General features: G+C 32.7%; 1 protein-coding gene and 1 long non-coding RNA gene across 6 annotated transcripts in view; one reads left to right on the top strand and one right to left on the bottom strand.

The window, feature by feature from the left end:
• LOC126849487 (echinoderm microtubule-associated protein-like 2) overlaps nucleotides 1-16,016 on the top strand; it is a 36,167-nt gene extending 20,151 nt beyond the window's left edge. For 3 of the 5 annotated variants that reach the window (XM_050591378.1, XM_050591376.1, XM_050591375.1), the window contains 16 exons: nucleotides 846-1,076; nucleotides 3,722-3,881; nucleotides 4,076-4,189; nucleotides 4,576-4,704; nucleotides 5,365-5,433; nucleotides 8,730-9,035; nucleotides 9,399-9,471; nucleotides 9,594-9,800; nucleotides 9,979-10,216; nucleotides 10,462-10,619; nucleotides 10,733-10,990; nucleotides 11,335-11,472; nucleotides 11,646-11,762; nucleotides 12,933-13,020; nucleotides 13,631-13,857; nucleotides 14,016-16,016. In XM_050591378.1, the coding sequence (XP_050447335.1) occupies nucleotides 851-1,076; nucleotides 3,722-3,881; nucleotides 4,076-4,189; nucleotides 4,576-4,704; nucleotides 5,365-5,433; nucleotides 8,730-9,035; nucleotides 9,399-9,471; nucleotides 9,594-9,800; nucleotides 9,979-10,216; nucleotides 10,462-10,619; nucleotides 10,733-10,990; nucleotides 11,335-11,472; nucleotides 11,646-11,762; nucleotides 12,933-13,020; nucleotides 13,631-13,857; nucleotides 14,016-14,141 (2,634 nt within the window). In that variant the 5' untranslated portion in view covers nucleotides 846-850 and the 3' untranslated portion in view covers nucleotides 14,142-16,016. The remainder of the gene's footprint in view (nucleotides 1-845; nucleotides 1,077-3,721; nucleotides 3,882-4,075; nucleotides 4,190-4,575; nucleotides 4,705-5,364; nucleotides 5,434-8,729; nucleotides 9,036-9,398; nucleotides 9,472-9,593; nucleotides 9,801-9,978; nucleotides 10,217-10,461; nucleotides 10,620-10,732; nucleotides 10,991-11,334; nucleotides 11,473-11,645; nucleotides 11,763-12,932; nucleotides 13,021-13,630; nucleotides 13,858-14,015) is intronic. The other 2 variants (XM_050591379.1, XM_050591380.1) reach the window with 2 other exon arrangements.
• LOC126849510 (uncharacterized) lies at nucleotides 15,967-18,195 on the bottom strand. The gene is made up of 2 exons (XR_007687411.1): nucleotides 17,842-18,195; nucleotides 15,967-17,344 (listed from the first exon to the last, which is right to left on the bottom strand). It is a non-coding gene; the product is annotated as an uncharacterized LOC126849510 (long non-coding RNA).
• Between the last annotated feature and the right edge of the window lie 5,001 nt (nucleotides 18,196-23,196).

The following is a 23,196-nucleotide window of genomic DNA, read 5'->3' as shown; positions in this document are numbered from 1 at the left end:
GGGGGAAGAGTTTAATTTTTATCTTGACAGAATGCGGGGAAACCATGACCTAGTTCTCTCTATTTCTGTATGAAGATGTTCGTAAACGCGTATATTTTTAACACGCTAATTAAAATACGTCAAATAAATCGCGTGATTCCCGTTTGCCAATTGAATTGCGCGAACGCCATAATAATCAGGTCTATCTATATACATGGCATTGTAAATTATGAATATCATCATATATACTTGTCGCGCAAGGTTTGGTTAGTATATACGTCGTGCGATTGATAAGAATGATATTGACACGCGTTTAACGTGATGCTATGCTTACTTGCGGCAATATTGATAGAAAAGTATAAGAGAAAAATACATTCGTTACATTTGTAATAATATGACGTCTTTAAATATTTCTTTATATTAGTATTGAAGTATACGACAAGATAAACACACATAAAAAATTTACATACATATAAAAGAGAAATGTTATATTGAAATGTTATATAATCTTTATTTTTTTATTAATAAATATGCTATATGTATGTATATTTAAAAGTAACAAATTTTGTTTGTAATGTTTTCCTGTTTATCAAAAATATAAAATTGCTTATTATTCTAAAATTTGACAGGAGCCTGCTTGTTGGTTCATTCGAACGATAATTGAAATATTTATTTTACTTTTATCAAATTCTTGCTCTGCAGAAACAAAATTATTTGTATGTATTTTTTAATCCCATTAAACAATAAATTCCGAGAAAGATTAAAAGGGATTGGCCAGGGATCAATCTTGCAAAAAGGGGATAAAATGGTTTGGAGCCAAATTGCCGCGTCTTTGCGACATGGTAAATAGCAATCCTCTTTTACAGATGAGATGCTGGAGTGCGAGACCGGGTCTCTTTTGGGCAGAGTAGCGGATCTCGAGAGGCAATCCTTGGCGCAGAGGGACGAGATAGTATGTCTTCGCGCCACTCTTGCGGACGCGCTAAGACGAATCGCCCAGCTCGAAGCGAGAGAGAAGCGGGAGGATGATAGGAACGAGAGGAGAAACGAGAGGATGGTGTCCTCGCCTCTAAGAAACGGCCATGTACCTCTCAGAAGTAAGTTGGCAAAGTTGCACATCGATTACGGAAGCCTAATGTTGAAACGCCTTAATCCCTCGTAATTCGCGTCCAAACCGCAATACTTTCTTCATGTGTATGTGTGTATATAAAATAATTAAATAAAATAATCAGGTTTTTTAAAAATTTAGAGTACACATGGTATATTATCAACTTTTAATTTTATTATGAAATCGATTTACATTAATATACTTATTTGCTGGAGTGATTAATCTTTCATTCTGAATTATTTTACTTTCTTCTTTCTGATAAATCTCTGTTAAAAAAAAAACTATCCTGATTATCGAATTTATCTTTATAACTTGAATCGATAATTGACAAGCATGACTAAAAGCGTATGTTTCGTTCGCAATAACGAAAGGAAAGTTGATTCGATTGATTGATGCGTGACTCGTAAACAGCATCGGATTAGCACCGCACCTTCGTCGGTATCTAGGCCACAAAGACGCACTCCATTTCTTATAATAATCGTTAAATGAATATTTCAGTTATATCATTGATGCGTTAAGTTATAATCAAACAATAATAAAAACCATATAATCAATCATGTGATACAGTTTAATATGATATGATATCACGTATTAAATTTTTTATCAATACTTACTAATTTTAGAGATCCAATTATTAATAAAATTAAATTTATACAATACAACTTTGTTATCTCAAAACTTTAATAATTATTAAGCTCTAGAAAATTGTTTTGCATTTTATTCTTGCAATTGAGAATATTTACTTTTTCTCTATAAATTTTAAAGTATTCTGTTTCTTACTTATGTCCAAAATGCAAATAATACAATATTGTCCCTTTTGCTCTCACTTGGAGCACTAATTTTATCTACAATTATTGAGAATATACTATTTTATTCTGACGTGTATTGTCGTATCGGGTTTTGCAAGATTGCGGAACGGATGCATATCGATGTTGCGAGGCGCGAATTAATACATCGATGTAAGTGCGAGCGCCGATCGCATACCTACGATATGCAACCTAAGTCAAGCGTGCATTTCTAACGGATTTGTGCGCGCTAGTACTTCTAAAGTTTCGATCATTAGGACAACAATCGCGGACACGAGGAAGCCTTGCGAGATTGTCTGGAAACGAACTCGATATATTGTACCTGTTGGCACGCGACGGTTTTAAGGTCACGTTCGGTTTCGCCCGGCGCAATCGAGAAGCTCGCTCACGAACGTGAATGGATTCGTAATTGTTTGTCGGTCTTCGCCATTCGTGCAGACCTTGGGAGAAGATAAAGTGTTTGAATCGGTATTTGAATTCGCTGACAAGATAGAAAGAAGAAACATAAAGGATGCATTAAATATCATATATTGACAGCATTGCATATCTCGAATATTGTAAAAAATAATCTTAAAAATAAATATTATTTGTTAATCGATCATATTAAAATACAATTTGATAAAAATAGAATGTTTAAATTTTTTTATAGTTTTTAAAATATGGAAAAAAAAATGAGGCCAATTTTGTATTTCATACTTCCAAGAGCAAGCATCACTAAAATTCGCAAATATTATTCCGAAATATATTTGAAATTAAAAAATGCAATTCTAGCAGATATAAAACAGCAAGTCATATTTACAAAGCTAACAATGATTGGAATACTTTAAAAAAAATAATTTTAAAATATCAGATCTTTATTATATATGTATATCTGTAATTATTTAATTAATATTTATTTAATATTGTTTTTCAAATATATCCAAAAATTATTGTAGACATTTTTTAATATCTTCAATTTTAAAAGTTTTTTTTTTTTCTCTTTCTATAAAATATATTATAAAAATGTCAAATATTTGATCATTTTTATGTACATTGCAAAAAAATATATGTAATTCTAAACTTTTTTTTATAATATATATTTATATTATACATATATCATTTGACGTTTAATTTTTACTTCTAAATCGAATTCTGCTGCCATAGTAGAATTTATCGGGAAAGAAATTGAAAACGAAACAGAAGAATCGTTGTTTTGACGATCATTAATTCTCTCGTGCAATTAAAGTGTCTGTTCGCAAACGTGAATGGTTTTCTAATTATTCTCTGTGTTGTCCGCATTCCTGCGATCGAAAGCAGTGTGAATATTCCTCTAACCTTGCGTCAGATGATCTGCAGGAAATGAAAACGAGAACTGCTGATGTGCATAAATTACAACAGCCGACAGCACTCGTAGCTCTTAACGATGAATGCAGGAAAGCTGTAATACACGCGGAAGACATTTTAAATATCGCGCACCGTTATGCACTGCTATTGAAACTCAATTATGCGTTTTGCAATTGATAGTCACGCGTTATTTATACAATATTCCAAGTTAATGCGAGAAATAGAGCTTGAAATTTTAAAGTCAATTTATAGCAAAAATATTCTTATTATAAACGAACCAATATTTAAAAGAAAAACCATTCCATGTTTCCTCTCTGCAGATTATAAAAGATTTTATGAAATATGTACAAAATTGAGATAGTTGAGAAAGAGGACATTAATATGCCAAAATATGTAAGCATATATGCAAAAATGTTGTCGTAAAGTTTGAAAGTTTTAAGTAAGGTATACAGAATATCTTTCACTTGCTTGAAATGTTCCGAATGAGAGAGAAAAGTATTTTTAGGTAGTCAAAATTCGGTGCCACAAAAGGACTTGAGGTTACGCCAGACTGGCGGTCCCAGAAATTCCACCACTTCTTCAGGATCGTCGCAGGACATCCGCGACGCGACGTTCAGTTCGAGACGGCCTGCCAGCTATGTACATCCCTCCCAACTTCCTCAAAGGTGTGAGCTGTATTAATTATAAATGTATAAAATTGTATTTGATTTAGAATTCAATTTTTTCAAAAGATGTCAAACTGAATTCAATTTTTTCAAGAGATGTGAAACTGGGCAAACAGATTAAACAAGACATCTGTTTTCTTTTTTATAAAAAAATTTATTTCACATTTTCATCTTTTAATTATCTTTTGTTTTAGGAGATCCGTCCATTATCAGTCAACGGGCTCTTTGCATTCGGATAGTCCGAGTAGTAGTAGTGTTTCTCCGGTGCCATCGCCAAGTCCTAGAGCTACACCACTGCCTGTAGCCAGGTAAGAAATCTAATTAATTTGACATATATGTATATATAAATTCACTGTAAAAATTAAGTTATGAATATTTTATGCCGTGAAGTAGAAACCAAGCTAGGAATTTCTAATGCGAATATAAGTCCGTTTATATAAATCAATTCCGATTCGATTTTCGCAGCAACTTTAATTATATCAATAGTTATTATCACTGCACTTAATAGTATGTTGCGTGTATAATCGCAACAAGTATGCGCATGTACTTCTGTGCTTTCATATCATCGCCACCAGTAATGTATCTCTCTATTAATTAGTATACTGATTTATTTCGATGTAGTTATTACGATGTTATGCGATGCGTAAATGTTATGCATGGCGCTGTTGTACGAGAACAGAATTCGATGTCTTAGATCGCCCACGGCAAGATCAAACGGACCGCCGCAAAGTAGCTTAAGAAGAGCGAAGAGATGGTCGTCCACCGGCGATTTTACACACTCTCCGCAAAACCAGGGAAGCAATTCCCAGCTCGTCGGCACCAGGTTAGCTCACGGCTAATGATGCAACAGTAAAACGCACCGTTTGCTTGCTATTTGTGATTTTCTTCACATCACACTGATTAGACACGAATTGAATTTTTTGTCAAACATAGCCAGTTCTCTTGCTTTCTTTCTCGCACGGATTTTCCCGTCAAAGCCATCGGTCGTTTCATTGACTACCAGATCGTTCTTTTCTATACTGTTCTGTTCTTTTCGTACATAATATATTTTGACAATACATTGAAATGATTGAATATTGTTTTTTCGTATCAATTGTTAATAATACAGTCATTAAAAACACCTGTGAAAGATAAATTTTGGATACCTCGCAATAGGCAGAACAATTCAATGATAAATTCCTAATAAAAGATTTTAGTACGCAAAAATGAAATAAATCTACAATATATGCAAAGTCTATTTTGACATGTCTATTATGATGTAATATTTAAAATGGTATTCACAAATTATATATTTAACGAGAATTAGCGAGTCGTTTTTCAAAAAAATTATGCTCGAAGCACGTCAAATCGATAAGGAATTTTGTCAATCCGTCAAACAAAGCAAGAAAACGATAGTAAAACACAGTTCTCCGTCTTTCTCTTTTTTCTTCTGGTCTTGTTTTTTGCACCGCATGGTTTTCGTTTGCATTTTCATTCATTATAGATTGTCTGCGTCTACCAAGTCCCTGTTCAACCTGTTTAAGCCACCGGCGATGAACAACGTCAAGCACGGGTAAATAATACCAAGTATAATACTTTAGAAAAAAAAAATATATATATATATGCATGTGTAAATTTGTGTACTTTCCTGTGACTTTATGCACCTGCATTTAGGCGACTCATATGTTGCTCGCCCGCCGATGCACGTGCGCATCGACACAGTCTTAAGATGCAATTTCGGCAGGTGAGCATGCACGGTAAAACCTCGCTTAAAAGCGACGCGAGTTAAATGCACGTGTAATATTTCCTGTGGATTATCATACGATATACATCTGTATGACATATAATCTGTGAGATATATGATCGGCGGCGGTTGATTCCGAGCTCATAGAATGAATGGCGGTTTACCTGTTTATGATTAAATAACTCGAATTTTATGACATTTTGCAAAGAAGGATTCATAAATTTAAGTAGGGCTAATACCACTATTAAATTTTGATACTAATTATTATTAACAAAATTTTTGATAATTTCAAAATTTTTCTTATAACTTGATTCTACCTCAATATTTCGTTAAGCTTTTATTGAAATTGCAATACTGAATGCAATGGCATTCATACACCCCGTGCATGTTATAGTTTCGCTTGTAATTCGTAGATGAATGAAAGATCTTTCGAGGATGTATAAAAATAGATCAATTTTTACAACTTTTATGATTTAAACAGTAGAAGAATTTGTTTATACTGACAAATACTAACTTCTTCGCTTGCCAATTCGTCGAACGTGTTGCGAGGAATGCCCGTTAAACGGGAAATTTAACGGGCCGCACGCGTTTGCATGTACATAACATAGCATGTATTATCACTGTATTGGCATGCCGTTAATTATCATGATACGTGTTACTTTCGACCTTCGATTTCATGCATGCAAACATCGCGCCGGTATGATGTACGAGATTCTCTTATGAGACCATGGAACCTTTAGCTTGTCAAAAGTACATCAATTCAAAGGGGCGTCCATATCTGATGTGAAGTGTGAAAGCTACATTTTAAATTTAAATGCCACGCCTGAAATTGTTTGATGTCATATCTGGATTACGATCAAAGCTAATCGCTAGTTTTCTAAAACGTATTCTCATAGAATTGATATGGTTATTCAATATATAACAATATTTCTATAAAATATTGATATGATTATTCGCGATTATAAATTTTATACTAAAATTTAGTTTCTGGCGTTTTTCATTTAGTAATAAAAAACTAATACACGTAAAATTGTTTTATATCATAGTTACGATATTTCTCTTGCGAATAAAATAGACGCAGGATAAAGCTATGATATTTCATAGGAATTGCTGTGAAAAAAAGAATAAAATAGCAATAAGGTTATTCTGATATGATTTCTTAATATATACACGTTAAAAGTATAGATATGTGTATATTTTTTACGATTTAAACAAGATTAATATACAAATTAATGGATTTATCTCTGTGTAAGTTTTATTTTTTTTAAGTGCATAAATAAATTCCATAATTTATTAAAATAATTATTCCTTATATATTGAACTATATAATGATCACAATAATTTTGTGCAACTTCTGTACTTCAGTTTATTATATGCATGTTTTGCAATTAATTTATATTACTAAAAAATTATGGAAAATAATTGTTTTCTGAAAAAATAGAATTTTGATAATCCAACGAAATTTATAATTATAAATATTCATATGATTTATTTGTAAATTGAAGAATTTTCGAGAGCAATTTCAAACAACGTCGTTTTTTTGCCGTCATTTCCGGCATGTTCGTGACACCGTGACGTCGTACGCACCAGGAAACGCATGGTTGTGCAACGGCGAGAATCGCGATTCACTTTCTTCGTTAACGCAATAGCGTGTTTCGCACTAGGACGCTAAATGAACCACGTGGTCATACCTGTTGCCTTCCTGCATCGTTCAACGTCAAAAATGTACTCGGAAGTACTTTGTCCCTTGTCCGCTCGTTGCATTATTGCGGGCGAACACGACACGAACTTCATTTGAATATATTGATCGTATCAAATCATAGACATCACACCATGAGAGTTTATAAATACGCTAGTTTCTTTAAAAATGTGATGATTCGTCTCACGGAGAAATATGCTAATTTTTAGAATTATTTATTCGGAGAAAATTATATTCTATTATATTCTAGAAAATTTTATTACATTCTAATCTTATATAATGAATAGTTTGAATTTCTTTTATATATATGATATTTTCTTCATCGCAAATATTGATTGAAAGTTTCAATTATTAAAAGTTTTTATATATAACTATATTCCCAAACATTACAGTAGTGAAGGTATCGAATTGTCATTTCAAGAGGAAAAAATTCAGTCAAGGCTCCTTCATTTCTTCATTTCGCATTGACTCGCTTTGCTCGTCTACTGCTGCATCTTTTCTTCAAATACACGCTTTGCACTACGGGAGAAATTTGGAGAAACAGGCTCGTTGCCATCAGAATAGAAATCGCGAAATTCGAAATAGTAACGCGTTTTATGAGCCCAGACACTGAAATTAATTAAAAGATTAAAATTTGCACGAAAAGGGCGCTGTTTATTCGCAGCTTTACGAAGCGATCCTCCTCGTGCCCAATCGAGTCGATCGTTAAAACGAGGTCTGAAGGAGTTAACCTTGAATTAATTCTACTCGGGACGAGCAGATATCATGGGTGCGATATTAAAAATATGAAAAAAGAACGCAAAATGATGTAACGCGGTGCGCGCGGCGCAACACGCTTCGCGAAGTAATAATGCCGATCTCATTGCTCGCGTGAGTCATTCGTCGTGTTTACCAGACCACATCGACACGGAAAGTCTGACGAATTCTCTCAGTCTAGCGCGAGCAGTGCGATCAAAGAGTACGGTCGGTCTCTGCGAATTTTCGAACAAGATCGCGAAGCTTTCTCGTGGGAATTCGCACGGGGTGAAGAACGGATCGTCGTTATTTGCAATAAAACGTGAGAAAAAAAAAAGCAAATCGTCGACTTTCGTTTCCTGGGATCACATTCTTGTAACTACATAAGTTAGAAATCATATTAAATATATAAAAGAAATTTCTCAAAATTTCTCTCTTGCAAATTATGGTTTGATATCGAGAAAACGGGGAAAATAACATCGAGAACGCAAAGGAAATTCATTAATTAGATCATATTTTATTCAAAAATTTATTTTTCTTCGTAAAAAATTTTTACCGCAAAAGTATCTTTATATTTTTCGTTGAAACGCTATTAAAATTAAAACAAGAAAACAATCGGTCCTAAGGTACAGCTAGACATAAGTAAGAATAAGCGAGAGGCGAATGTAAAAAACGAGCGATCTTTTCGCAGCACCAGAGATATGCAGTACAACGAGGAGGAGGGCACCGTTCGCATGTATTTGCGCGGCCGACCGGTCGTCCTTTACGTCCCTACGCCCATGGTAGAAACCTACGATCTTCACAAAGTTAGCACACCGCCGCAGAGTAAATTGAAGCTCGACTGGGTGTACGGGTACCGGGGCCGAGACTGCCGTAGTAATTTACACCTGCTGCCGACTGGCGAGATCGTATACTTCGTCGCGGCGGTCGTCGTTTTGTATAACATGGAGGAACACAGTCAGAGGCATTATTTAGGTCATACGGACGACGTTAAGTGGTGAGCGAGAAATTAAAAAGAAAGCGATAAATATTTTGCGGATGATTAAAATATTTGGCCGTTATGATTTATGCCGACAGGTATTTAAGAAAAAAACAGCCATATAAAAATATATTCTATAGATGTATATAGAATTCTCAATATATATATTTTTCCCTCATATATATTTTATAATTAAAATTTTTGTTATTTAAGTTTAAGCTTTATTTCAATAAAATCATAATAGAAAGATGTGTCTCTTTATAATGTTGAGAAATAAAAAAGCACAAATTCTTTTTTCATCTGTTGCATATGAAGAAAGGAATCTTGTGGGCAATCTACAGATTATATTAAATAATATTAATTTGATATTTTTTGTTACAGCTTAGCGATTCATCCTAACAAATTGATCGTCGCGACAGGACAGGTGTGCGGGACGGATCGTCGAGATGCTATGGTAAAATATCACCGAACAAATAAATAAAAAATAAAATAAATAAATAAAGAACATTCTAATTGTATGTAATTTACATCTAAATTATGATGCAATAAAAATATCTCGACATCTTGACATTTTAGCCACACATCAGAATATGGAACTCCGTGAGCCTAACGACTCTCAGCGTGATCGGCAATGGCGAATTTGACGGATCGATTTGCTGTCTGTCATTTTCCAAGGCTGACGGTGGAAGTTTCCTGTGCGCCATCGACGAGACCTCGGATCACAATATATCGATCTGGGACTGGCAGAAGAGTGACCGCGGCACCAAAATGACAGAAACTAAGGTACGCGACAAGCACGCAACGATACGACACGCACGTAACGATCGTAAGAACGCGATAATAAATTCTTGTGACACACACGCATATATGTACCTATTCATAATATCGCGAATATAATCACGATTCGCGTATATTCTGGCCGGAAGCAGGCTATTTAACGGCCAATGACTGCCGATTACAGTGCTCTGTCGACACGGTGGTTTGCGCCGAATGGCATCCGTTGGAACGAAATCAGATCGTCTCCTGTGGAAAAGGACACGTGTCGTTCTGGTCCTTGGACAATGGTGGTATGTTGTACAAACGTATGGGCGTCTTTGAGAGCAGGGATAAACCCAGGTATGTTACCTGTGTCGCCTTCAATCAAAACGGCGACGTTCTCACCGGCGACAGCAATGGCAACATCATTGTTTGGGCTCGAGGTAGTTTCTATAATAATCATAATTCCGTAATAATCCTCGTTAATTTTTTATTAGAATAAAATACAAAAAGGTATCTTGATTTCAAAAATGGATATAAATAAAAAAAATTTGTTATAATGATTAAACTATTTCTTTTTTTCTATTAGGATAAAGATTCTTTTTTAATAATATTTCTGCTTATTTATAAAGCCTAAAGTTATATTTTATGTTTCATGATATTTGTTTCATGTTTGTAATGTATATAGGCACTAATACAATCTCAAGGCTAATGAGGAATCTTCACGAAGGATCAATTTTCTCAATATGTGTTCTGAAGAATGGAAACATTATAACGGGAGGCGGAAAGGATGGTCGGATTTTACATTTTGATGCATCCTTAAATCTGACTGGAGAAGATGCCCAGGCAAGTCAGAGAAACTTGACATTAAATTTAAGACGCATGCTTGTTCGGTTTTATTTATGCATGATATTTTCTTATGTTATAAAATAAAAAAAAAAACGATATTTATTTAATAGATCGAGGATCATTTTGGAGGAATTCGGACGCTTTCGGAAGGAAGGGGCACTCAGTTGTTAGTCGGCACGACGAGAAATTGCATTCTCGTCGGCGACGTTGAAATGGGTTTCAACCCAGCTATGCTAGGCCACGCCGAAGAAGTTTGGGGACTTGCGGCTCATCCGACTTTGCCACAGTTTGCGACCGCGGGACACGACAGATTATTGCAGATGTGGGACAGTCTGAGCCACACCGTGGTGTGGAGCAAAGACATCGGGGTATATTGTCTTTATTTATTTAGGAGAAATAAAGAGCATGTTTAAACAGCTGAAAAAATGAAAAATAGAAAAATATTTTTTAATTAATATCTATAAAATAAATTACGAATATCAATAAAATAAAATAAATGATGATTTTAACTCTTATTTCTTAAGAGAAACAAAATCTCTCTCATTTCTAGAAATTAATATTTTGAAAATGTAATTTGGTTAATAAAATAAAATACGAGATTTATAATAAAAACTCAATATATAATATATTTTTTTAATTTATAAGTAATATGTAAAATAAAATAATATAAGAATAAAATTGTTTTAATTGTTGATTTTTACGCTTTATTTAGGAACAAGCACAAAGTATCGCTTTCTCGCCGGATGGCAATATCATAGTTGTCGGTTGTGTGTCCGGGAAATGGCTAGCTATTGATAGTGAAACACGAGAATTGTACACACATCATAGCGATGGTTCGGAGCCTATTCAGGTACAGTCTCATTACAAATTAAAAATTGCTTCAAAATCAATTTCTCTGAAAATAACTTAATGATGTTTTTAATTAAAATATATACAAGCATGACAAATGTAATGTGATATGATTGAACTTTATGATGAAAAAGTCATTTTTTGCATCTTATTTCATCGTAATTTAATTTTTAGGTCGTTCAATTCTCACCTGATGGTACTCTACTCGCACTCGGCTCTAGAGATAATTATATTTATATTTATCAGGTGAATGAAGATGCGACCAAGTATAGCCGCGTCGGGCGGTGTATGGTAAGTTCTTAATGTTACTCATATACTCTTACTATATATATCAATACAATTTTTCTATATATTTTGTAAATAAAATATTTTTTAATCAAGCTATTATTTTATAAAAGATAATAATCGTATCGTTATAGTTTAATATTACATTTCAAATCAAATTTATTTTTCATGTTCGTAATGTCGTTTTATAATTTTTAATATTATCATAAAAATTATTATTTCTTTAATATTTTCTTTCATACTATAAAATCGCAATATATCTCATCTTACATTTATTTTATTACAATATGCTTGATACTACTTGTTATATGTGTTGTAAGAAATTTAAATGTAAGTACATATTTATCTCTTTATAATGAATCACTAATTGTCAGTTTTTATTAACAACTTGTTTATTAACGACTGTTAGCTTAAAATTGATAAAAACAACTTTAATATAAAAAAACATTAACAAAAATATAATATATCATTATTGATTATACTTGTTTCCATTGTTAAAAAAAATAAGCAATTTTTTTCTATCCTGAATTGTATATATGACGTCATTAACAAATGATTGTAGATGATTGTTAAAAAAGCTATAAATATATGTATATAGTATTAACTGTAAATATAATTTTTAGAATTAGCAATATAAATATGATGAAATATGTTTTATTAACAAATGTTTGATCGCTCAATCTTACGTAGCCTTATTGATACCTACTGAATACCATTCTTTTCCATTTCTAGCCAAAGCGGATTCGAAGGCACGGAGTAAGACTTGTGTTTCGGCCACTTGAAAACGTAGAAATCGACATCGCGTTGCGCACAAAATCGTTTTAAATAGATGCAATTTTTCGTAGAACAGCGCAACGCGATGCACCTATTTATTTTCATACACGAATAGAATAATCGTCAATTACGTAGCTAAATTTTTATCTGATCTTTTAGCACCCGCACGCACCTTTAACCACTGCTTATGCGTAAAATATTACGATTGTAATATGATTGATAATAGGATTGTACCGTATTAGTTATTTATTATAACATTATGTAATATTAATACTTATATAACATCAATTATTTAGTATTTTATAGAGCGATAAAAGAACGCAAGATATGCTTGCAATTTATTATAACAATATGTGACAGCGTATAGGCGTATATAAATGTATGGATTTTCTTTCATTTCAGGGACACTCGAGCTTTATAACTCATCTGGACTGGTCCGTGGATGGTCAGTACCTGCGTAGTAACAGCGGAGATTATGAATTGCTGTATTGTGAGTAAAATTATTTTTAATAATTTATCGAATTAAGCACAACTTATGACAAATTAAAGCAAAATAAGAAAGGAGAAAAAGGAGATGGCTAGTTGAAACAATGGTCGAAAAAAAATAATTATAATTATATATAGAAATATTATTGGAAGCTTGTACGTTCTATATATTTCTGGAGTGAGCAAAACTTTTTGTTAAAAATATTTAGCTTCTTTATGCAATTATTGCATTCTGCTACTTTAAAAAGTCTCCTTTAAAATTTGGAATTTTTGATTTCTATGCTGTATCTCGCAGATCCTTCTGCTTGGATAATTTAAATTTTTCGCATATACATCTGTTGCATTATTCTGAAAATTTTATAAATATTACAAGTTTATAATTATTATTTGTCTAATTATTATAAGATTATTATTTAAAGAGAGTATGGCTCCTCCAACAATTATGAAAAAATTTTTTCTTAGAAGAACAAGAAAAAATATTACAGTTTACATCAATCGGCAATCATATCGTTCTAAATTAAGGAAAGAGAGAGAGAGAGAGAGATACAACGTTTACTTGATTATGCGTATTTGAGATAAATTTAATAATTAGGATAAATTTTTATAATTTACAGGGAATCCAGGGGTGTGTCGTCAAATACCGCAATCTTCAACGTTAAGAAACGTTGATTGGGCAACCCATACCTGCGTAATATCATTCGAGACAATAGGCATTTGGCCAGAAGGTGCCGATGGTACTGACGTAAATAATTGCACTCGAAGTGGCGACGGTAAGCTCTTAGCTACGGGTGACGATTTTGGAAAAGTCAAGTTATTTTCTCATCCAGCATGTCAGCCGAAGGTAGTGTATTTAAATTATTTTATGTTACATGCTCGCATAAACTTTAGTACTTCTGTACTTTACTAATCTCAAAACTCTTAATACGTATTAAATTGCATTAATAAATACGTATATATTATTCAAATAAAATTAAATAAATCTTTAATTATTTTTTTCAGTCACTGTACCATTCTTATGGCGGTCATTCGAGTCACGTGACGAACGTCTCATTTCTGCAAGATGATTCCCGATTGGTATCGACTGGCGGTGCTGATACTAGCGTTCTTCAATGGATAGTTAATTAAGAAAACCGCCTGAAGCGAATAATTTTTACAAGTGCACTTCAAAATCAAAGAAAAGAAAAGAATGTCATCGCGCCGCTTAGAATGAAAGATACCGCACGATCTACTTAATTGCGACGATGAGCACATTGTGGCTTCTATGTTCTTTAAAAGATCAAAAATAGGATTATCCTTTCGCTTCGACTTTCCAACATCAGGATACCGTCCGCTGCACGATTTGCTTAATCGTGATAAACACGGTCTTTTTTAAACGGATTCTATCTATTTGAAGATGGAATCGACGTTTAACGCTTCAATTGTTAGCTCAATTGTTAACTTTGTCGTCAGACGGAAAATATTCAAATATGTTTTTCATACATATATTTCATTCATACATACATTTTTCATAAAACATCTCAATGCTCCATGTACGAATGCGTTTCCTTTTCGTATCAGTGTATGTGATAGCACCAATGTAATATTTCTCATATCATTGTATCTGACATGCACAACATTAATGGACAAGTGCCTCTGCACGATCAACATGGTTACTTTGAAAGCGATGGAGCAGTATTTTTTTGTTAATATATTGCGACAATTTTTGTTAATTTTATTAATTAAAGCAGAGATTCGTTCTGCGACGCTTTACTGATTTATCTTTACGTTTAGAGAAAAAGAGTCTCTTTATTTTTTTGCACATATACTGCTGCTCTGTTATTTTTGTACCAAACATTTTCTTTTCTTGATCACAATAAGAAAATTGTCGATTTAATAACGTAAAATAATTCGATTTTATTTTTAGTTAATTTTGTATGCATACATATAAAGCAAATGATCTTTGAATGTTTCCAAATAATACGTAAATAGATGTATTTTTTTTTTTTTTTCCTGAAAGTATACGTGCACACATATACACATGCACGCAGTATGTCGTGCATTAATCAGCGAGTAGAGATTTTGAAACATAGAAGCTATTATAAAATATCAATTCGAGATACAATTGAATTTTATTTAAAATATAAAATTAAACATATGTTTATCTAAAACTATAAAATTTCTCCAAATATATTTTATTTATGTACATGTATATTTTATATATGTATATACACACATATAAATATATATAAAACTAGGAGCGAAACGGAGAAATAAATTATTCTCTCAAAAATTATAAATAATAGAATATTTTAAAAAATTTACGTATATCATTCTGCATATAATTATGCGCGACATACTTATATGTGTGTGCATATAATATTCTTAGATTCAAGCTAAATATCTTAAATATATCTACGCGCGCAATATGCGATGTCGAAAGATACTACGATGAATCTCGAGCAGAGAAGCGTGCGCTTTTTCATAGAGAACGTACGAAAGCAACTTATCATGAACGAAGGACCAAGACTTTTCACGGTCAAAAGGACAAAAGACCTTTCTAATGCGAAGGGCTTCATAAAAGAGCTCGAAATGGCTCCTCGAAAAATCTCGCAAAAGAGAACGATTCACAGTGCCGTAATATGCCGTCCAATAGGAAATGTACGCAGCATAAGTCCATAATTCGTATATATGCTTTTGACGCGGCGAAACTGTCACGATCGAAACAGTAATGACGATTAAAACAGACTAAGTTGCGGATAGAAAAAGGGAAAAAAATAAAATTGTACTTTTTGAGCCCGTATGACGAATGTATATACGATACCTTCTCTGCTTTTCCCCCTTTTTGGCAAGAACTAATTTACCAAAGTGTAATAGAGAGCAAGAGAGAGAATAATCACTTTTTATTTTCACTCATCGTCAGCGTGTAAGATATATCTATATATTTTATTTATGTCACGGTAAGATGTATGCGTATACATTATGTATGTACCGTCAATAGATAATAAATCATCTTCAAGACGTCGTGAGACATTTAAGTTGAAAGGAATGTATAAAAAAGGATAACCCAACTTTACAGTATTAACATAATATAAGAGTTACATACAACGTTAAGATAGATTTATATCCATATGATAAAACATTTGCAATAAACAACAGTATAGCCATAAGTTCAATCACTAAATTGTAGCAGATTGACATTAACTACGTTCGCAATAAATTTATGTTCTGTTGATAAAAACTGCAGACGGCAGATTGATAGCAGAAATTGAGTACATCTGTTTCGTAAGCGTTTAAATAATATATCAATCTAGAATCTCTTCTTTCTTATTGTTACTATTATTTTATATTTACTTCATTTATATTTAATTTGATACTTTAATTATTTTATCAAACCATATCATCTAAAACTTTTTATTATAATTATTCGTGTCCCAATATTGTTTTCGTCTGCATATCTATTAAATCTTCGCGAGAGAATTACTTTTATGAATATTTAGAAAAAAGTTCAAATTTTTTAAAATTGATATTCTTCGATGTCTGAAAAGTCTAGATCAAAAATGTTCACGTTAAATAAAAAAATTTTAGACTGGTTTCAAAAATAATTAATTATGCATTATTAACTATTTTAATCAAATTAGCCAATAATTAAAGCTGATTATGATTGTGGATCCGGAAAGTATTTCTTTATCATTTACATTTAAAATTAATTTATATTACAACTTCAAATTTCGAAGAAATTAATAACAGATCATCTTGAAAATGAGATTACATTTTCATTAATAAAGCTTTTAATTTTTATTTATTTTAATTATTGTTAAAAAGCTCAACATTACGGTTTCAATAAATCTAAATTTATTATTTTACCTTCTTAATCCAAACAATTGATTGTTAAATTATTATTAACTTGATATTTTTCTTTTTGTGCAAATCGTAAAATTAATCCCTAGTAAAATTTCGAATTTGTCATAAACATTCAAATGGCAATTTTTTGGTGCGATAAAGGAAATACTATTCTCAAATGCATTTGAAATTGAAAGCGATGAAAGTTCAGTCATTTAATGCCGATTCGTTAAATCTCAAAGTCGTAGGAAGAGACGAAATGAAAGAAACGTGACGAAAAAGGTCAAGGTTGCGTGGGAATGAAAGCGAATCCCAGTTCGCGTAATGAATTTTCCAATTTAATTGCATCGCATTCAAAAAGCCGTCTTAATCGAACTCTTTTCGCCTCGAGCACCTCTTTCCGGCTAGGTTTACTTCCTGAACACGTGACTTCCTTCCGTGAATGACACAGAATTTTAGAGACACATTCTGTATCGATAATCACTTCCGCTTCGCTCGCTTTCTTTGGCCTAGAGTAAAGGTTTATACCGTGACAATACCATTAATAATTTTTACAATTGTTTAATTTAATTAGAGAAACCCACAATATATAAAAACAATAAATATTTATTATAAATAAATATATAATTATTAAATAAAACCTTTAAAAATGTCTTTGAAAATTATTAAAACAAAAAAATTATCAAATATATATAAATTTAAAAAATTGGCATTTTCAGGCATTCTCAAATAAATATTAAGTTAACAAATCTGTCAAATTTTTTTTTTTTTTTATTAATAATGTCTGCTTCACCATGTTTCGCAAATATCAGGACGAGTAATTGTTTTGAAATCATATCAATGCACGTATGATAAATATTAAATCATAACTAATTATTGTCAAAAAGCGTTTAAAAAACGCAAAAGTTGCGAAAAATGAAACGGAATAACCTCGAGACATCGAGGCAAAATTGAAATACGTTGATTATAAAGTTTACGTTTTTTTTTATGCGAAAGAGAAACTTACAATATTGTTGACGTAAGGATCGACACCTGGGCTTTCTTGCACGCAGCATCAGGCGACATTTCTTTATACGATTATAAAAATAAATGTTTAAATCCGGTGAGAGTTTGAAACATCCTGGGAGGATTTCATGAAGCTTACTTCGGCACGTTCACTTCGAAGGGGACCCCCGAAGTCACTTTCGAAAATAACTTCGTTTACAAGAACGACAGGATTCGACTTCGCTCGCTTTATAAATAATCTCGCTTTGTTCGTCGACTGTGTTGCCAACAGTCATGAACTCAAAACTTCGTTCCCCTCGCGTTCGCCGTGCGTTTTATGATGGTTTGCTTTTTTCGTCAACGGATATTCGATTTAATTAATCTTTTAAATTAGTAAAACATATAAAAGATGCGTATATGAGAATTTTTAACCACAAAACAATTTCCTAGAATAGGATTAAATAGATTACAAAAAATAATAATTTTAAAATAGTCAACTATTTGAATCCACAAAATCATATATCTTATTTTTAAATGTATAAATAATAATTCAGTACTTCTTAATCTTTTTCGTCATGATAGAAATCACGCAGCATAAACGGAAAATATACGAAATAAAAAGGTGTATAAAATATCATTAAACATCATTAGTGCATTAAGGATATTTCGGAAATCAATTCCATGCGCATCATTTATTATGTAATCTTATTTTTGAAAAAGAAATAAAAAGAAATAGTTATTTATAATCTCTATCTATCGTAATAATTCTTTCCAATGCACAATGTTTGAAAACGAATGAGCGACAGCACGTAATTTCGATGGGGGATTCGTTATGTACCAATAAAGATCGTTTATTTTTCGATCGGAGCAAACGAGATTGCACACGCGAAAAAATGACGACGACATGACGTCGTTACACTTCTCAGATTTAATTCGAGTCGATCGAGGCGGTCTGCCGAGCAGCTTCAAAACAACACCGCCGTCTCGTCGAGCAGTTAAGCACTTCTGGATCCGTTTGGCCGTTCGGTCGTTCGAATCATCGATCATGCTTAATTGTATCGCATCGCCGATATCACCCTGTCATGCGCTAATATATTATGCACGTTTATCGATCGCGATCCAAATGACGTAGTGGAAGGAAAGAAGAAGGAGAAAGAAAGACAGTACATTGAGAAAATATCAAACAATCATTTATCGACGTTGGCGATTGTGCCAATTGAGAGAGACGAAATTAATCGACGCGTTGCGAGAGAGATGCAACGAAAAAGTGCAATCGGAAATGACGTCACGATTGTGCACCGAATTCATGCGAATGTCAGATTCGAAGCTCACGTAATTCGCGCGTTGAGAGCTCATTATCAGAAATTATAAAGTTGTATTTTTTTTTTTTTTTAATAGTAGTGATTTCTTTTATTATATCTGCGATATCAGAAAGTCTTGGTGCGATTATATAAACAAAAACCTATTTTATTGGTTTCCTATTTCCAAAGAAAAAAAATTGTTTGATAATTCTAATTGATTAAAACCGCGTGTAATCGTCAGTTTTAAATTAATTATTACAAGCAAATACAAAGATATTATTTATTTTCGAGTATTATAAATTATCATGAGTTTTCTAATATTTTGCAAAATAAAACTGCAAAAATTTCATAAGAAAACTATACTTGGCTTATTTAAATTATTTTACTATACATAATTATTCCCTTTAAATTCTGTGTAATACAAGATCATGTGATAGATGTGAGACACGTAAGATTCATCGAAATTGTGTTGAAATTTTAATATTTCATTCTAACGATGCGGAAAGTTAAACACGATATAGCCGAGTAATACGAGAGAATACGCATAGAATCAGAGCGGAAACGGCAGTGAAAATCTTGCGAAACCAAACGAAAGTACACGCCTAGAAGACAATTCTATCGTTTCGTCAATGTTCTCGCTCAGCGCTCATGACACAGATAGCCCGAAAAATTGGGAAATGTATTTAAATTCAATACTCTCTTTAGGATGTGCAATCCTATCTGTGTAATATAACCGGGCGGTGAGCAATATTTCTAATTAATTTTATAACTCTTTTGCAAGAAATCGTAAAAATCCACGAAATGTTTTATTTATAGTTTTAATTAGATTACCCATTGTTTTAAATTAAATTAAAAACATAAGTTAACGGTCCGCGACACATGATATTTATAAGATCGAAAAGCGGCGTTATGCGAGTTTAATTCACATTAACACGTGGCCGAGACAAAGGCGCTCGCCTTTCGTCAATTCATTTACCGAGATATGGAACGAGGCAATTAATGGCGCATACGGGTTGAGCAATAAAAATGGTTTCCCGGTCAAAGTTGTGTTCAGCCAGTCGGAAGGAAAAGTAGCCGTTTCCCACGACAAAGGGTCGATTACATCGAACCCGCTCGAGCTTTAAAGCAACTCTCGTTCTCGCTCCGTGTACGTGTGTGTTTATTCACAATCGCGCGTGTGTCGATGCGTGTACGTGAATACACGCGACGAAGCGCGCGAGCGAATTTAAAGGTGCATTCATACAAGCGACATTTTCCTTCTTAATTATTCTCCTAATTTATATGAGAATAAATGTTATATTTTCTATGTAGATAAAATTAATTTATAAAATTAAATTGTTTATCTAACAAAAAACAATATAAATATAATTTATTTACTTATTTTAATCATCATTAAAATAAGCAGACATAAGAATCTTAAATTACGCAAGACATTTTCTAAAAAATTACGCATTAAATATATCTATATGACATATAAATTTCGTGTAGATGTAATTTTGGATATTCTTTTAAATTACACTTACATATTGCTAAAATTATTATAATATTTTCATCAACAATTTGTTTTCTATTTACTTTAAACTTTTTTCGCGTTTTTGTAATTTAATAAATTTTTCTCTTTGCATTTATTCGAGATTGACTTCTTATGGCCTAAGTGTGTAATTCTCGAATTTGTCAGTGCAAATCCTGCTTAAAGAATGAGTCGAGCAATCTACTCAGGGAAAGTGCTGTCCTACTTGCGCGCCCACCACCATCGTACACATCACCGCACTCACTATCACCGTACCATAGTGTTACCAGCTACCATTGCTAATGTGTGGGTAGTTGCAACGAACAAACGCACCTATGCGAAGCACTCGTTTAGGACGCCTTTATGTAATCGAGCGTGTAACGCGGCGCAAGCGTGTCGCAAGATTTCATGAATGAATCGTGTGACTCGTGTATCGGCACGTCCTCGAAACCGATCGGTGATAGCGAGGAGGAATCTTTGCCTCGATGAAACATCGTCGCGAAAATACGATAGTGACAGAGCTTTCGCTAAGAGAAAATATATACATTTAACTTTGTCGACAATTTTATTACGATACTTAAAAGTATTAGATTTATATCGTTATATTATTATATAATTTATATCGTTATATTATTATATAATTTATATCGTTTATATTATTATATAATTAAAAATCGAAATCTGTTTAAATAATCCAAGATTACTAAGAACTTGACTACTAGACTTGAGATAGCGCGTAAATATCAAATAATCAATATTCAATTTTAGTCAAAAAAATTATTCATATGCGAGCTACGAAAAAAAGAAAATGCCTCGAGATATTTTTCGCAATCTTCTCACTACACTTATTATACGGCTAAGCCTTTGTATTGAAGTACGCGCTCGCTGATTATCGCTTCTCTAATCACAGGTCACTGTTACAGTCACGTAATCTGTGTATTCGATGTTCACACGATACAAAATATTTTTATGAATTAATGCATGAGAGTAGAGATATGCCGGGTGCAACAAATCAAATGCGCATACAGTCGCAGTATTCCGCTTAAGCTCAATCTTAGACTGCATAACTTACGAAACTTGATGGAGGATACAGTCGTCCCGCTTTCCCGAGAATCAGACGACCGGTTTTTTGCCTCATTCCGGGAAAACCTGCTGGCACGCGTAATGGAACAAAAAGATTTTCAAAGATGGAAAACGGAGAAAGTTCCGTCAATTAATTGACCGCTGACAGATGAAATCATTTTAGTCAGGTTTGCGTGATTAAAGCATCAATATCGTTGTAATTAATCTAAAAATAAATATTTTGATGCATATTATTTTTCTTAGCAGTGTTATTTTTTTCTTTTAACTCTAAAGTATCATTTCATTAAAAGCAAAAATAATTAATTTTTATTTTCTGTTCTTATATGTTCTACAATATGCAATTTTTATAGTTAAGTATCCTATACATTTATTTTTTAAATGCAATATTCAATATTAAATATGTAAAAATGTGACACATTATAGTTAATTAAAGTAGCAATCTTAATTTTGAAATAATATTAACTGATTACAGATTCTATCATTTTTTAGAAAATCTCGCCATCTCTTTTAATACAATCTTAATATAGATGCATACAATTTAACGATGAATAAAATGATTAATTGATAAATAAAGATAAGACCGATCAATCTAGAACTAATTACAAAATTATTTTCCAATTATCTTTTGATGAAGTAAACTATTGAAAATATGATGGTTCAACGTTACACGGCAAATTTTATCCATGCATTTTCGCAAATAAATAACCATTAAAGAAGAAAGTTAATGCCACTTTTGTATTTTTAAATATTCAGTCCTTAATATATATTATTAACGTTCAATCGCACAGATATCGCGACACGTATCGTATGCATAAAACGCAAATGAAGCTTTAATACTCCTCTTTCTTTTTGTCACTCACGTCGTAAAGTTATTACATATCACTGTAACAACGCGGTTGTTTTGCAGCATGCATAATTACTTGAAATGCGAGACGAAATCATCGCGGTAATTAAGCAGCTCCTTTCTCCGTGCTACAGGGACGAATTAACTGTATATAAAAAGCCCGCAATAATTACGGTGCACGAAACGGTTCAACATTAAGTTTCGCGTGTGAAACATTGAATCGCGCGATTCCTACCACATCTCCGTCTTGACACTTTCTTCTCAACATTGTGCCAGCTTACGCAACCGCTCCAGTTTTCGTGTCCATGGAAATACGAAGGAGATGAGCTATTATTTCTGTAATCGATGCAATTAGCGCGTTCTTTGCGCAAAGAATCAAACACATCGATTATATGGCAAAATAAATGTTTCATACAAAATATTACAAAAAAGAAATCGCCTCAGTCAGTAAATTTAAGTAGAATGTCATATCACATATTTAATCACTTATATTATTGAAAGATAGAGTACATTAAAAAAAATAACGTCTTCAAGAATAAAAAATTAATAATCTTCACGACTGAGAGGCAGATCTCCGTCACGTTGGATAGACCAAATCAGGAAGATCACAGGAAGTCAATGCAAGAGAGACGGAGGACA

Source organism: Cataglyphis hispanica, chromosome 5 (assembly GCF_021464435.1).
Source record: "Cataglyphis hispanica isolate Lineage 1 chromosome 5, ULB_Chis1_1.0, whole genome shotgun sequence".
NCBI lineage: Eukaryota > Metazoa > Arthropoda > Insecta > Hymenoptera > Formicidae > Cataglyphis > Cataglyphis hispanica.
The sequence above is the reverse complement of the archived record's forward strand: the minus strand, read 5'-3'. Positions and strand labels throughout refer to the sequence as shown.